The following is a 17,714-nucleotide window of genomic DNA, read 5'->3' on the forward strand; positions in this document are numbered from 1 at the left end:
TTCACCTCATTATGTTTTAATGTTCACCAATTTATTGCTCATTTGCAGAGACAAAGTTGTGATTAGGACAACAAAGCTTTCTAGTGACTAGATTGTTGAGAAAAAGGAAAAACTGTACAAGTATACATGCCCTTGCTACTTTTATTATCTGCTATTATGTGTATCATTGATGACATCACTGAGCAGAAGTATACAAAATAAGATGCACTGATTTTCTTTTTTGTGCTGCATATTCTTGCATATTATCCCAGAGTAATCCACCTCACTTGTAGCGGTGTAAAGCAATCCCTTCTTGTGTCTCTTAATCCCGAGGATTGTGTATTAATAGGCAGCACACCTCATTGATTTTTAATTAATTTTTTCAAGAGACAGAGGAGAGCTGCCTTAGTCCACTGACGTCTCACTACTTATTCAGAACCACATCCGTATTGATCGCCTGCCTAAGGAGCAGAAGTAATCCATTTTAAATACACTTCTTTGAAAGAGTACGGGAGCTTGACAATACAGACACGTCTTTTGTAATTACAAGACATCAGGAAGAGGTTATGGCAGAGGAAGGAGTGATTTTAGAAATATTCTGGTAATACAGATCAGAAATTTGCATACTAAATCAGACAGCTGTATTGGCTTTTTAATTTGTCATTATAGCGATTTCTAAACTATACTTCTCTTAATGCTGTATAGATAAAGGGTCAACACACCTAAAATGGTATATCAGTTCGGTAAGATGCCAGTAGGTTGATTCAATTGCCTGCTTCTCATACCTCTATGTAAACTATGAACAAGCACTTAACCAAATGCCCTTAAAACTGTTTTAGAGTCCCTGTATGAAACCCAACTTTTATTGTTGAAGAGGCAGAAGGAGGAATGAAACTGTTCCTGATGCAGAAGAGGGAATCAAAGTCTATATTGTAGACTGGAGTAACAGAAGAGAGATCTTCCCCCATGAAATATATAGAAATATAGGGAGTATTGTAATATAAGGAGGGTGCAGAAATCTACTCATTATGGGAAAAAAAACAAAAAAAAAAACCTGAACAACTTTCTAGCTTCTGTTGTATAGTGGCAACAAAAATGATGACACAATGAAAGAAAAATGTATTATAATATTTCCTTTTATACTACTTATACTCCTACTACTCTTATACAAAATATGAGGACTGTATTTGCTAATTTTCAAATTTATAATTGCCTGACCATTTCTGTTTTAAATACTTTCTAAATCACTGACGCAGAACAAGCAGACAAACTAAAGTGAGATTAAAAAATGAAACTTTTACATCCTTGTTTCTTTAAAAAACAAAATATTTTAAAGGGCAACAAATGAAAACCTTTTTAAATAAGATAAGGTCTTACTTTATTATGATAAGTAATGAAAAAGTTATTGCCTGAAGCAGAATGTAGAAATTCCTTTTCCAAATCAACTGTATATAGATGTTTGGGTGCCACTTGAAAATCATTACTATTCAATAGACACAACCAGAAGTAGGAAGACACCAATAAAATATTTGGCTTTTGATACATCTAAAGTAATTATCTTGATTGGGCAACTATGGGCTTGATTTATTAAAGCTCTCCAAGACTGGAGAAGATAGACTTTTCTGGGAAGATCAGATCATTTCAGCAAACATGGGATGGATTTCTTAAAAATCATTTGCTTTTAGTTGCCAAATGTTCTCTCATGATAGTCTATCTTCTCCAGTTTTGGAGAGCTTTATTAAATCAGGTCCACTATGTACTAATTGTTGTATTGAAACATTTGCAATTACTCCTAAGTCTGGGTGATGCAATTATATTTGCCCATTAACTGACTGTTCCACTTTATGTCATGTCACTGGAAATTTGAGTTTTGGCCTGATTTATAAAGTGAGCTGGAGTCACCAATTCTCCAAACAGACTGTACAGATTATCTTTGTCTTCACTTCTTAACAGTCGGATCTCTAATAATCAATCAAGCTGTCATTGCATGTGATAGATTAAAAGCTAGAATGCAGACGGCTGAAATAATTATCTCCCACAAAACTCCTCATCAAAGGTGGAGATTTCTTATTTGTACAAAATTAAATACGTGCTCCATATTTACATAATTACTTATTAATGGAGCTTACAGCTGTACTGTGATTGGTTGTAAAATTACAGAAATTCAGCTTATACATTTTTGGTTTTAGGATTTGTGAGACTTTGGTAGTTGATATGGTCTCGTTAAATAATCTATTATAATCTAATCTATTATAATTATAATAATCCAAGTAATAGTAAAGACATGTATGTATTTTTAAATGCTCTCTACCTGGAATGAAGTTTCAAACCAGTCTTGTTGGTCATAGTGTGGTCAAATTCTCATTTCTGTCTCGTTTTACTGTTCATATCCAAATTATTGAACTACTTTTTATGTTCTGGAGATGAGCCAGTTTCAGTGGGAATATTTTGTTTCTCATTTGTCCAAGCCAATTGTACATTGACTTATCAAGGAAGAAAGAGTTTTTATTTGGTAGCCTACTATATTAACTATGAGTTTTCTTTTACTGGGTAAAAAATAAACATTAGAGTGTATAAGAGTTGCTTTGTAAGCATAGTTTATGGTTCCCTAATCCAATCCTCAAGAGCCAATTGCTGTGATCTTAAAAAACTATTTGCAAATTTGTATATTATATTGAATTTTCCCTTTTAAAAAATTAACTTTCTTCCCCCAAGTAGTGAGGTAAAAACCATGAGCTGGGTCAAAAATGCCCTCCTTTGTTTAGATATCCTCTAGTTTCTCTTCCGGTGCTGAAAAAGGACCATGTCTACTGCACATATTCTCCACTGATGGTGTGGATAAAAGTAGCTCTGTTGGTGGAAGATACATTTACAGGACTCTAATACTAAAAGTAAACATTTTTAACCTAGCTCTACCTTTTCACTGGTGTAAAGGGGAAGGGTATTTACCAGGGCTGCCATGGGGGAAATTTACAAGATTTGGAACCCAGAAGAAGACCGAACATGGTGATGCCTGCAATGCAGCATGTACAAGTGAGTGATCACAAAAACTGAGATCAAGCAGGTAAGTTTATTTAAAGAAAAGGGGCATTGTCTGTTCCTCTTGCAATAAACAACCTGCCAAAGAATTTTAGGCTTTATTCCAAACCATAGTTTAATGTTGTAAATATATTAAAGCCATAAGATCACCATTACATACTAGTAACTTGTGTTCACAAGTTACATTTTTTCCTTTAATCTGAAGTTTAATTTGATTATGACTTGCCTTCTATGGTTCCTTCTTTCCCCTTCAACATATGAAATACATTTTGTGCATGTGATGCATACATGCAATGCAGACAGATGATGGCTGGTGAAAGGGGGAAGCAGGGTACTGTAAACAGCTTTATTAAAAATAGCACAGCTCCTTGGCTTAAGCTAGGTACACACTTACAATAATTATCATTAGAAAATGAACCACTAACGCTTATACACGATTATTTTGAATGATTGTATTGTGCACAATTCTGTACATGTTGTAACAATACGATCATTCAAATATAATCCACCAATAGTGTACACACGCTAGATAGGATTATTTGAACGATGCAGGGAGTGACATGTAAAGGAGAAAGTGTACTGCAGAACCGTCCCCGATCACTGAACGACTGTACACACAATAGATAGTGAACGATCATCGCTCAATCAGATCCGCCAGGATAGTCCTTGTTTCCAGTGACAATCCTCGTTCGTCAGCGTCGTTGTGCACTTTTTTGTTAAAAAAAGGTTGTCGGACAATCGGTCATTAGTCGTTTGTTTCCAACGATAATTATTGCAAGTGTGTACGCAGCTTTAGTAGTCCTCTCAGAAGAACTCCTAATCAAGTGGTAATAAAAGTTATGCATATCTCAGACTGCACTGATATCAGTCAGAAAACGTGAGCATTCCTAGGTGGACTGTTTTTGCATGCAGACGAGCTAGGTAAGGCGTACATATTATTCTGGACCACGGTGACTGAAAGAACCAAAAATCCAATTAATAAAAGGTGCAGACAAATAACAGTAAGGCTGAAAGGAAAGGAATAGGTGAACCTGAACATCCCCCAGCCAAGAAATGAGGAGGTCTCTTTTTGACATGCTGCAGATTCTAATGCCCACTGTAAAAGTATATTGCATGCAGAAAAATCAAAGTAAGCAAGTTTTGTACAGGGGAGCAGCCAACTGTGAAAGACTACTAGTAAGACTGGAGTACAGCCTTAACAAACTGTGAAAGGAAGATAGATGGTTGTGATATAATAAACCAGTTAAATGTTTGTAACATTCTTAAAAACCCTTAAAAAACACTAAGGGAACATACGTTTGTAATGAGTGAATTAGGTAGATCTAGGGCGGCACTTTTTTCCTTTTGTTGCAGAAATATTGTACTAAAATCCTGGTAATATCATGTAACCAGCACTAAGCGATATTAAAAGGCCGAAAAAGGAGGTCAGCCCGGACTTTTTCTGATTTTGATATTTTAGCCAGCATTTTGCCTGCTTTAATATTTAGTTTCCTCTGATATTGACTGTCTGTCAATTTATAATTTGTACCTTTTGCCATATCATTGGAAAACAGTGAAGAATTATTGCATATTTAATAGAAATTTAAAACAGCCCCCAGCTGAGTCCCAGACAAATAAGTATTTTATAGCCAGAAGATCCATGTGGTAGAGGCTTCTAGCTGTCCCTAAGGGGCTTTTTACAGAATTATCTGAGATTGATTTAGATACTTGTACAAAGAGCCCATAAACTGGAAAGGAATTAAATAAAGATTTCATAGTAAATCAGGGAAACTCGTTTTGTTCATTAATAGTCACATTACATTATGTAATAGACAGGGATAAACCATCGAATAGCCAGGAGAGCTTTTAAGTCATGTATGCTGCATGTGTCAGCTGAACAAAATCCAGGCTGATTTATATATTTAAGTCTGCTAGACGGTTAAAGCCATCAAGTTTGGATTTCAGCTTCTTTGTGTAATTTAATAATAAGCTGAACTAAAAATCACTTGACTTGCATTTAAATATCTGATGCTCCGAATGGACACAGCTGGGTTACTGAAGAAAGTGCAGCTTTCAATTGCATTGAAAATGAGGGCTAGTCGTTTTAGAGGCAATTACATTATAACATAATTGTTTATATCATAGTAAAACATGTTTTTTTTTTACTCCAATGAGGGATGTTGCTACCACTATGTTTCATGCTAACATATTGTACATAGGAGATCTAAATGCACTCAAGTCCCATTTGATCTTGGCACTGTCACAGATGTTCAGATGCCTTCATACTTTGGGCACATTGAATTCTAAGTGAAAAATCATGGGCGGTGGTTTTTCCAGGTGATCTATGTGAAATCCAAAAAACAGTAAAATGTATCATTTTCTTTTCTGTTCGCTTTGGGGTTTTAATTTATCTGCATGTACAACCATGGTGTACCTTCTATTTGACTTCACAAAAGAAGTGATGGGAGTGCACATGCACCTACCATAGACCTAACTGTTGTCCATTCAGATACGGTTCATTTGAACTCACCTCACCTTGCACTGGAATCTCTGCCAGGACAGTATCTGTAAAGGAGTTTGTAAATTCTCCCCATGCTTGTGTGGGTTTCCTCTTGGTACTCTAGTTGACTCCAACATCCCATAAACATGCAGTTAGGTTGATTGGCTTGTCCCAAAATTGGTCTTTAACAATGCTATGGTGTTAATAACATATGCAATATTAGTGACAATAGATTGTGGGAACAACCTCTGAGAGACTGTTAGTATCATCACTATGGACTTTGTAAAGTGATGCGCAAAATGTTAATAAGTTATTAATAGGCATAGTAAAATAAATGTGGTAATGACCCCTAAAAATAGTAATATTTCTGTTCACACAATAATCATTCATGCACCAAGATTGGTAAAACCTCTAAACACCATACCTAAAAAATATATACTTTAGGTTACTGCAGGAATTTTTTTCAGGTCCTGTCACTTTGTTTTGAGTACTACTAATTAAAATCTCTTTTTATTTATAGATATGAATTAATATTTAAATATTAGTGTACATTTATGCATTCTGAAGCTTCCCACACACCGTAGAACTTTGTCACCAGAGACGATCCTTCATGATCTACCCCCAGTGAAAATCTACCGTTTGTACAGCTGTCCTCAATATTCCGGACCACTAAAGACTTTCCGCTAACACTCGCTATTGATTTCTTCCACCTCTCACTTGTCCTCCCCCCTCTCCTCTCCTTTGATCAGAACAGCGATTGTTCGGTCTACCGTTGCTGGAAATACTAACAAACATTTCCAGTGACAATATTTGAATGTGCATACAAAGTTTTAGGGTTATATAGTTGTGCTGTTTCTTTTTAAACAGGCAACGTTTACTATTATCTCTGTCTGCAAGTTAATGGTATGTAATGATGTGCAGCTTATTCAGGACCCTCAGCCTCAAGACAAGAGTGCTGAGTACTAAAGGGGTCACCTACTCTCAGGATACAGACCAAAATCTAACTGGTCCACATCATAGAGTGAGAGGTTACTAGACAGCCCATCATTATTACTGGAAGGCTTAATATTCAATACTAAATTAGGTTATTTTTGTACAAATTTTGTACAAATTGCAAATGACTTGTGTTTATTATTATTAAAAGTTTACTTATGCGTATACCTGTCCCATTGAAACTTTCCACTCAGACAGAACAACAACATTCAGTTACTCTTCCGATTTGTTCTTGGGCTATGCAAGGGCTCGGAAGGAATCATGCACAAGAAAAGCAAAAGAAAAACTTCACTTAGACAACACCCTGGGCATACCCAACCCACAGATGTAGATGATTAGGCTCAGTTCTTTTTGGATGATATTTTACATCCTAACATAAGAACTTCATATACATTTTTCATCATCTTGCAGTGTTTTGTGTTTTTTTTACACAGTCGTATAGATTGCAGTTTGCTATTACTTGAAGGTCCTCTCTCCACACCTCCCAGTAACAAGACAGGTAAAGGAGAAGTAGCTATCTCTCGTTTTTTGCTCCCCCCTATTATAGCATGCTTTTTGAAAGACAGCACATATAATTGGCTTCCTGTGCTATTTTTTCCTTCCCCTCCCTGAGTTTTGTTGTACAGACTTTACAGTAAACTACCAGATGATGATATCTGGTCAAATTACAAATTAAAACAAAAATAAATTTAATGATGTAATTATGATGCCAAAACTTTAAACTGTTTGGTTCATCTTCAAGTCAACAGCACAAACAGCAATAAACCAAACAGTTATTTTCAATTCTTCTGTTCTAATGGAAACGAGTTTAAATAATTCGATTTTTTGCTCTTACTGTAGTGCACATTGAATTTTCTAACAAGACATTTTTTTTGCATGACAAAAAAAAAATAAAAGCACGGGATAGTGCACACATTACCATTACTAAGCCTACTGTAACTTTAATTTGACACAAGACACATGGCCTATGAAATATAAACTATCATTGTTCATAATTTCAAGGCATTGATGTAGAATCAGTCTATGGAGTAAACGTATTTGCTATTCATTAGAACAAAAAAAATTCTATTACATAACACAAGCTTTGATCTCTGCGTACTTTTAGGCTCAATTAGCAGTAGGCTGAATTAAAGTATTGTGACCCACTTTTAACTGGTCTCTAATTATATCTCTTTTTGAAAGTCTTCAGGAGCCTTCAGGGTATACCAAGCTGATTTACTGTATGCTGATTTGGGGTCATGATACTTCTGTGTAAGCTGGACCTTCACCTGTCACATCTGCTTTTCTCCTAATTTAACATAGCCCATTTATTGCCAAAAGGACACAGAGAAAGCTTTGAGCTAAAAAAAATAGTACTGCTTCTCCTGGCCTTTATGTCATTGAAATATTAGTGTACTTTGGAGCTGAAATGTGCAGTTTCACTCCAAAGGACCTATTAGAAAAGTGATAGCAATGCAAGACTCTTTAAAGAGACCCAGCCCTGACTGGGCTTATATATATATTTCTGGTTCAGCCTCTAGTTATTTTAGCAGTACAGGCATACAAAGGACATTTTTTTTCTCCTAAGTTAGATTTACTTAGTTTGTCAAAGTCTGATAGTTTAGTTTGTGTGCAATTGCTGAAGGCTTGTCAGCTGTACATCCAGGGTGTGAATCTTCTATTCCGCCATATCCCACAATTGCTCTATTTTGCTCAGAAGATTACTATGCAGAGTACTATGCAGTAATAAAGGGATGGACTTGGTAAGTAATAATTCTTAGGTAGGATGTGACATTTAAATTTTGTTTATTTGGTGCTAAGGGCAAAAGTGTGTAATTTAAATATCCACTACAGCATCAGGCTTGATCTAGGCTTTTTTGTTGTTGATGGAAATTTCTGACTCCACCATCCAAATATTTCAGCAGAATTTAAGACCACGCATCCTTACAATCTTCACTTGTCTATTTTTGGTAAACCTTTGTGGTTTACGGCCTCTAGGTTCTTAGCCTTATCTGCTTCAAGGTTTGATGTTTTGTGTGTTAAATAAATGTGGTTATTTGAGTTATTGTTGCCTTGTCCAATAAGTCTGCCCATTTTCTCAGGCTTCTGCCATTAACAAAGCATTTTCCCCAAGAGAACTTTTTCTTACTGTTTTTTTTTCCTTTTTCCGTCCATTCTCTGTACACGGTAGAGATGTTTGTGTGTAAAAAACCCAGCAAATCAGCAGTTTCTAAAATACTTAGAACCACCTGGCACCAACAAGCATGCCATTTGATCATTTGAATCACCTTTTCTAATGCCTAGTTTGAACTTCAGCAAGTCGTCTTGACATGTCGGCATGCCTAAATGAACTGAGTTGCTGTCATGTAAATGGCTGATTAGATATTTGTATTACCAAGCAGTTGTACAAGCCTTCCTAATAAAGTGGCCGGTGAGTGTGTGTACATATACTGTGTATAAAAAAAGGAAAAGGTCCCAGCAGTCACAGGTCTTTCAAGATCTGAATATTGGGACTGATTATACTGACTATGAAAATAAAAAATTAGGCTGTATAGTGAGGCTCCCTTGAAGTATTATGTTTCTTTAATCTTACATGACAAGTTCCACACAATGCAACCAGTAAATTAAATATTGCTGTTGTCAGAGACACCTTATTTTATTTAGGATGCAAATGTACAAATGCACCTGGCTTACTTGCATATCTTTCAGCCCAGCCCTACGTTGGAAAGCAATTTAGGGATACTGACGAATTTTCAGGTAAAACATTTCTTTAGCCTAATAGCTGAATCGATGAGTGGCATGTTGTGCTGGGAGCATATGCTTTACTAAGTCTCTTGGGTACATGTAGAGCCAGCTGTCTCTCTTTGCTCAGCAAAATAGCTCAGTTTCCATAAAGAGGCCAGTCTGGGGAATGATGTCTTTTCTCTTCGAACGCAGCCATATTGTGTTAGACATCAGTCACATACAATTTCATGTGTTACTCTGACAGGGCTCTTCAGCTGAACCACTAGATTTAACTTGTACTTCATGGTTTAAAAATGAAGCTGCTTCCTAGTACTGACCTTCTGAAATTAATTTGCAGATCTCTAGTGAGTAGGTAAAGAAGAACATTTCAGACACCTATTGCCGATCACTATAAAGGAATGCACATTTTAACTGTTTTTTTTTTTAATTAGACATTATTAGGTTATTTAAAATGATTTTTTGCGGAATCTAAAGAAAAGACCTGTATTTTTTACTTTAAAGATAATATGGAAGCATCTTAGTCCCTGGTCTGCAAACACTTCGAGAGATGTTTAAGTGGCTTTATTTGAATAAACACCCATTCCACTGTATTAGTATGTATAGAGTTCTGTTTTATCTGAAAAGAAAATGCACAGTACTGGTCCTAAATTGCAGCTCTTGGTTGAATATAAATTATAGGTCTGCTGTGAAAAGCTGAATGGCTTCTGTGTTGCTACATAGAGAAGTAACCAACAAAGTTTTTTTTTTTAATGGATTTAAATTGGAAAGGTTGGAAAATCCCCTTGATTTGTAATAAAGTAATAAAGTATGGACAAAACACAGAGAAATTGTTCAAATGTTGAAATGTTGAATACAATTGTCACATAGATGTAGCATTGACTGGTATAGATGATTGTATATTGCTGTCAACAGACAACATGGCTGCCAAAATCGTGCTTAAGGTGGTGCATACAAGTACAAGGTATTCTTCAATGTAAAAACCTTTTAAAACAAAATAATGAGCAGACATATAATTGTAACATCCTCTGGTTATCTAGAGGGACTAGGAAGAGGCAAAGTACATTTTTGCCTCTTGCTTGTTTTTTTTGGCTTTTTTAGGATCAGCATGGAATAGATTTCTCACTTTGCATCTTGCTGATATATGATATCATCAGTATATCATATATCAGTATATGATGTTTATATATCCAAATACTGTGAAAATTATGATTAGGCAGAATTTTTGTTTTAAAGACGACTAAAAAAATAGGTGGGGGAATTTAAGTTCTGTGCAGTAAGTGGAAAAATCCCTGACACCAATGTGTTTTTAGTAATTGTAATAATATTTTTTTAATAATTAATATTAACTACACTTTAAAGAGTTCAATTTTTGTGTTAAAGTTCTCTAAAAAAAATCATTGTATGCTTGCATGAACCAGTATATTAGAGACTTTTTAGATAAGTGGGCACGTTTGGCAGTGATCGGAATGGCTAAAGGTTGTCATGGGTGGTTCACTTCTTAACAATGCTAACAACTATCTCCCAACTATGTCCACAACTAGAAAAACAATTTTTGGCTAGTGTTACAGTTTAAGCTTCTGGATCTCTCTGATGGTAGTAAATAATAAAGGCCATACACAACAAAGCAACATAATGTGAACATTAGCAGCAATGTATCCTTGATTTGCTTCTCTACCACCCTGTTTGCTTCAGCTGAAGTATCAGTTTTAAGGAGAGTAATGCTTTAGGTTATGCACGCTTTAGTAGGAAGAAAACTCTTCTAGGCACAGAAAAAGATAAACTATTATTGGCACATTCATGGGAAAATATTTGTGCACAGAAGACTGACATGGCTGAATATATTTAGAGAAGTGCAGCATAACCAATATGTAAAAGTTATAACTACAGGATGAAAGTCTCAAGCTGAGTGGGATGTTACTATACCTAGATATCATGTACATTTCAGGCTCTGTAATAAAACAAGTATGGGAACAGCAGAGCTGAGAAATGCTTTGGGGAGAATGTGAGACATGTATTGAGGTATTGTTGGCTTATCTGTCAAGACACCTGGATGGTTCATTAATAGCAAACAGCTCACAACAAAATGAATGTACTCAGGATACAGACACCAAGGATGGATCTTGTCTAACAGTCTTAACATCCGAGTGTACAATATTAATAGGAAAAAGAGAAGAATTGGAAGATTGCCATGGGAGACTGTGCCATTAATTTACTCTGTGTATTGAGGCTGTTTATGCAAAATGAACACTTGCTAGCGAGTATGGGACAATTATTTACTTACCTTCATTTTACGGTTGCATTCTGTACATTTCGACATTATAAATGGCCAAAGTGGGACACTTCAGATTGTATTACACAGAAGCTTACCTAAACTGTGGCATATCAGAGATCACACAGACGCAATTTGGCAGACATGTGGATACAAATTAACGCAAAGCACACTGTAAAGGTGATTCCAGGAAAACAGCACATCTCTTGGGTTTTTCACTGAAACCTGGAGCTATCATTTGTTCATGGCAAAATCTGCCATTGGGGCAAAGCTATAAAATGTAATCTTTCCATGTGGGAACATTGCACTTTTATGCATAGACTTTGTTCTGCCAGGCTTTGCAAATATCAGTGGGCTAGTGTCCCCCTGTTTACAGTGGGGATGAAGTTTTACTTCAAGGTAAATTAGGATAATACACATTTTTGATAAAAATTACTTTTATTAACCAGTCCCTCAGTTTGGAGTGTGGGTCGTTCCACCTAGAACTAAATTACAGACTATAAACTAACAACTTGCCTTTTATGTTTCTTGAAATTTTCAGTTAATGTACATTGATGAAACATGGTTGGATAGATGGAAATTTGAACAATGCAATTAGTTACTTTATAATTAAAGGGGTAGAGTTTGTATACTGTGCGTATAGTAAACTGAAAAAATAATATAATAATAATTTGAACATTGGATCAAAACAGTTTGCATAATAATATCTTAGTTTAGGCTACTGATAACTTACTAGTGAAAAAGGTTATTGCAAATACGTGTCTTGGAATTGCCAACTGAGGTAAGAAGCATTGTTTCAGCTTTTTCTTTTCCTTAGCAGCTCAGTTTAGCTAACTTGCTACTCTGGACGATGCAAGCATTTTTGTGTCCGATGGTTGTTATAATTCTGCCCCACTAACTTTTTCTCTGACAGTTTATGGAATGCATTTCTATAACCCCCTTCCTGTGTACAGCAGCAGAAATGTAATAGGAAATATTACAATTCTGCATTATATGACAACAATAAATCATGGAAGGTATTCATTAAAACTCGTAAAAGAAAAATGTTATGTACATAAGCGGACAATGAGATTTCTTTCTTGTGCAATTTAAAAAATCAAGACAAATTTCAGGTTGCTATGGATTATGAATGCAAACCTGCAATTCAGATACCATTAAAAGGTTTGCTATCAACAATCTCCCTTTAGTAAATATTTCAGACCTTCTCGTAGTAACCCAAAAGGGGCTTTTTATCCTCAGTCCTCTTGAGGGAACAGGGTGCAAATGACCTTCAGTGGTTTACAGTTTGGTAAACTCAAGTCTGTCCAGCCACATATCATTTTATTGCAGTGTGCCATCAACTTTGCATTTGGACTGTAATAGTAATATTCACTATCAAGTGGATATAGGAAAGCTGTGTAACAGCTCCTTGTCGTTGAGAGCTATATATCTTTTACAAGAATGAGTCCAGGTAACTTTGCAAGGGTGTCTTTTTATGCTTCTTGGTATTTTTTCATTATAGATGGTACTTGTGCAACCTTTTAGAATTTAGTTAAGGTATTTGTAATGGTGGTTAACTACAGTTTCCCTTTCTTACTTGACAGGGTATGATGTATCTGGAGGAACGTCGCTTAGTACACAGAGATCTTGCAGCCCGGAATGTGTTGGTAAAATCACCTAACCATGTAAAGATCACGGATTTTGGACTGGCACGTCTTCTAGAGGGTGATGAAAAAGAGTACAATGCTGATGGGGGAAAGGTAGTAGCACTTATACCATATATATTTGAGTATAAACTAATCCAAATATAAACCAAGGTACTTATTTTTACCTAAAAATGCATAGAAAAGCTTTGACTCAAGTATAAACCTGGGGCACAAAGACTATGACTGTTCACGTTTAAAGCTTTAATTTTTCAATGCTAATGAAATTAATGTGAATAAATATACCTAAAATTTTTAAAACATATCATTACCCCCTTTTACAGTTTGTTTTGTTCTTATGAGTTGGTTATGATTGGTTAGTCTTTTTTTAAACTTGATATATTGATTTATTGATTCTTTATAATATTTAACAGTAGTTATCTTATCTTCATTTTGTTTTAGTCATTTCTAATTTTGTAATCACATGAAATACTGTTTTGTTCCTGAACCAATTGTTCACTGTAAATCAAATGGAGATGCACATGTCATTCTAATTCTTGTAGAACAATTGTATTGGAACCCAATCTGTTAAATACTGTTTTTTTTTTTTACAGTTTTAGTTACTGTATACAGAATATTTTATCTGTATAGGCTTACTATATTCTTCTATATTTAGATGCCAGTGAAGTGGATGGCCCTGGAATGTATTCACTACAGGAAGTTCACCCATCAGAGTGATGTCTGGAGTTATGGCAAGTGTTAATGCTAAATCATCCTAAATCGACTTTATGGCACATGATAACTGGTGATTTCTGCTAGGTTGCAAGATTCAGAATAGGTCATATTTCATTTCACAACAAGCATAGGATGAAGAACATTTGATATGAGTTAAAATATAATACTTCCAACAAGTGTACTGTACTTGTACCGTTAGCAATGAGAAGAACATTTTCTAGTATGGCCTTAAGCATCAAATGCTAAAGTAGAAGTTAATACTGCCCATCCTATTTCAAGACCTATTCATCTTTTGATTAGCTTTTTAAAAGAGCCTCTCCCTCAAACAGTACGTTTTTGGCATTTGTCGTCTAAATATAAGATGTAACGTTTTATAGATTGCTTGGCTTATTTTCAGTCAACCCCTGGGTAATGCTTTACTCACTAAACCAAACATATTAAATACAAAAAAGTAATTAAAATGATAGTGTTCAAACACAATGGGCCTGATTTAATAAAGCTTGCCAAGGCTGGATAAGATACATGTTCATCAGTGAAGCTGGGTGATCCAGCAAACCTGGAATGGATTTCTTAAAAGTCATTTGCTATTTGTTAAGAATGTTTTTAATCTCCGACCATATCCATCAGCTTCACTGAAGAATGCGTATGCTCCCCAGACTTGGAGAGCTTTAATAAATCAGGCCAAATCTCTTAGTGATATTTGTAGTGTTTAACAAGTTAGTGAGCTGGTAGGCATTTTTTAGCCCAAATGTCTAGGTTAATTTTTAAAAAGATCCTTTTATGACGTATGCTATATGCTTTTTTTCTCAAATCTTGTAAGAAAAATTACAATAAGGGACTGCAATCCCTTTTGTAGAATGTAATTTAATATTGCACCTCTCTTGTAACCATAATCTATTTTGCAGGGGTCACTATATGGGAACTCATGACGTTCGGAGGAAAACCTTATGATGGAATTCCGACTCGAGAAATCCCTGATCTTCTAGAGAAAGGAGAGAGGCTTCCTCAGCCACCTGTCTGCACCATTGATGTCTACATGGTTATGGTGAAGTGTAAGTCTTATTACAATCTTTACTCCAATGAAGCATCATAATATTTTGGTATGTCGGTTGAGTGGTAGACCTCTACTTATTTAGATCAAGCATTGTGGAATATATTCAACCATATAAATGAGTCAATCTACTCCTTATACACATTCCAAAGCTAATTCTTATATTATCTCGGAGATGTCTGTGGATGGACTTATTGCAGTAGAAAACTTCAGCACTTTGTCTCCAGTTAACATTCCAATATGCCGCAAATGACTAAGAAATAAAATTTAATATTTTAAGTGGTTTGAGAAAACAATCTTATTTTACAGGATGATTTAACTCATTCAGCACTCTCACTGCTGAATATTGTAATTGTTATAGCTATATATAATCTCTTACATCAGGCTAAGTAATGAGGAACATACGCTTGCTCTCAATATATGTGCTTTCTTTAAATTGGACTGATTGATGAGGAAAACAAGCTTTCCCCTACTGATATTCTTATGCCTGTTTAATCATCTTCTTTTTTGACATCTGTGTTATAAGTTTACAGTCTGTGATTTCAATCTGCGTGGGAAAAATTAGACGTGTTAACTAACCTCACTTCCTACAACCCCATCTGATTACATGACAGTAATCTGGGGAGGAAAGACAGGTTATTATAGTATGGAATTAAATGTATCAATACACTCTGTATGTTGTAAGCTTTTCTAGACCTTTATGTTTAGGAAGGAAAGCTGTTTAACTAAATTACAGCTTTTTAAAGCACCTATGTGATTAAAGTGTCAGTGACATCATCGGAGCAAGAGTCACTTTGTGTACTATTGTCTCATACTTCATCAGTGCCTTTATAGCGGCCTTTATGCTGTGGAACTTTATATGAGCTTAAAAAAAAATAAAGTAGACTTCAGCATAATGACCATTAGTCCATGAATTTGCAAACTGGTTGCTGGGTGTCATTCATGGAGGCAGATATGCCAACTTCTATTGAGCTTGGTGAACTTAAAGCCAAACGCCATCTTTTACTAAAAACAGTTTACCTTTTTTCCCTACTGTCACTGTTTCTTTTATTTACCTCAACCTGAAAAACATCCTCTAGGAGGTGTTTACTTGGCACAGCCATGATGCATGTGTAAATGAGGTTGATGGTAACACCTTTGGTCCTGCGTACTACAAAGAATGGAGCCATGACTGCTTGAGCACTGATTTGTTGGTTGGGTTTTGCTTGGCCATGATTCAACCCAGAAATGGCTGCAGCTATTTGACCTAAGGAACACTGCATGTGAAACCTCAGGGAGGCTGAGCTTTAAACAATCATTGCACCAAAACTCATAATTTAGTTGGAGTTGGAGTTTGGTAGACTAAGTCATCTTCATGTCCCCTTTTGTGTCTTAGATATGTGAACATTGAGATACTTGTGCCATAAATCCCAATTCTGCATCTCTCTGTCTTTGAGTACAAAGTGCTTCTACTTACATTTGCATGTTTCAGCTCCTCTTGTTGTATTCCCCTTCCTATTACAAAACAAATCCAACAATATAAAGCGGCACCCTTCATTAAGATCAAAGTAGGTATACAGAGCTAGGAATCTCACCACTCTCGCTAATAGAATTCAAGAGATATATAGAATCGACAAGGCCGTAAAACACACAAGGATGAATGAAAATGATCATTAAAGTAGAGAATGAATTTGATAAAGTCAGTACATTAAAATCTGATTACATACACTGTTTTTCAAGGTACACAAGGAGACGCCATGACCTCCATCCCTTACTGGTAAAGCAAATGGTGGTGTTAGGAACCTGAAAGCTACTGGCAGGACAAACTCTTCCTGAGTAAACTTTTTTTTCATTATGTTTTTTTCCTTAATAAAAGTTAATATCTGATACAGAGTATTAAATTGGTTCTGAAACTGACAAATTCAAGGATGTCACAAATATCCAGCAGTCCCCATAGAATCAAAACATACATGTTTTATCATTATTTAATAAAATTATTCATACAATCACACATGGGTCACTGAGAAGCACACATGAACTCACAGCATCCTACCAAGCAGTAATCCTTTAGGGCTTATAATATATTGACATGAATTACCCCTGCCTGGCTGTCTAATGCTAAGTTTACCCTACATCATACACAAATGTAGCAATCCAATATAAATCTACACTTCAAGATTATGTGTGTGTGTCCCACATTGTAATTACAAAACAGCAAGTCACTTGTTTCTTCAAGTGTGTCTCTCCAGTCTATTCTACTCAATACAAGCAAAATTTCCTTGGAGCTTTGGTCTTCATTTAAGTGCGATTAACAGCCCCCTCCCTGTAAGGCGTCCCTGTTCCCTATCTGAATTATTCTGAAAGGCCACTGCATAATGGCACTACAAACCTGTGACGATGAATGAACTTGTTATTAATAGGAGACTTTGGGTCCATCGTGTTTTCCAGGCGAGAATTCTGAGTCTTGCAATGCCCCCTGCTGACTCCAGCACATCCCAACGAGCTACACATTTATTTATTGTGGCAATAGACAACATAAGATTGCATTTTGATGTACAAAATTTTGTTTTATGCATTTTATCACCCAAATAATAGCAATCAAGGTTTTAGAATATACTAGATGGAGTATAATAATTTAAATGGGTCCTTACAGCAATGTTCCATAAGCATTATCAGTAGTTGCCCCCTAAAGTATATGTAAACAAAATCACAATAATCTTACTTAAACCTTAACATTGTATTACGATTTTCAACATTTTAAGTTTGCAGCGTGCATTAAAATAATACCTTGTGATTGTGCCTTGGTCTGTGTTTATGTAACTCTTGTTAAAGAGGAACAATAAT

General features: G+C 35.6%; 1 protein-coding gene across 2 annotated transcripts in view; it reads left to right on the forward strand.

Annotated features, from left to right (window-relative positions):
• The window catches only part of ERBB4 (erb-b2 receptor tyrosine kinase 4), a 510,543-nt gene that overhangs the window by 464,757 nt on the left and 28,072 nt on the right, over positions 1 to 17,714 (forward strand). For both annotated transcript variants that reach the window (XM_072418550.1, XM_072418551.1), the window contains exons 21-23: positions 13,067 to 13,222; positions 13,782 to 13,857; positions 14,746 to 14,892. In XM_072418550.1, coding sequence (XP_072274651.1) covers positions 13,067 to 13,222; positions 13,782 to 13,857; positions 14,746 to 14,892 — 379 coding nt within the window. The remainder of the gene's footprint in view (positions 1 to 13,066; positions 13,223 to 13,781; positions 13,858 to 14,745; positions 14,893 to 17,714) is intronic.

The sequence above is a fragment of the Pyxicephalus adspersus genome, chromosome 7 (assembly GCF_032062135.1).
Source record: "Pyxicephalus adspersus chromosome 7, UCB_Pads_2.0, whole genome shotgun sequence".
NCBI lineage: Eukaryota > Metazoa > Chordata > Amphibia > Anura > Pyxicephalidae > Pyxicephalus > Pyxicephalus adspersus.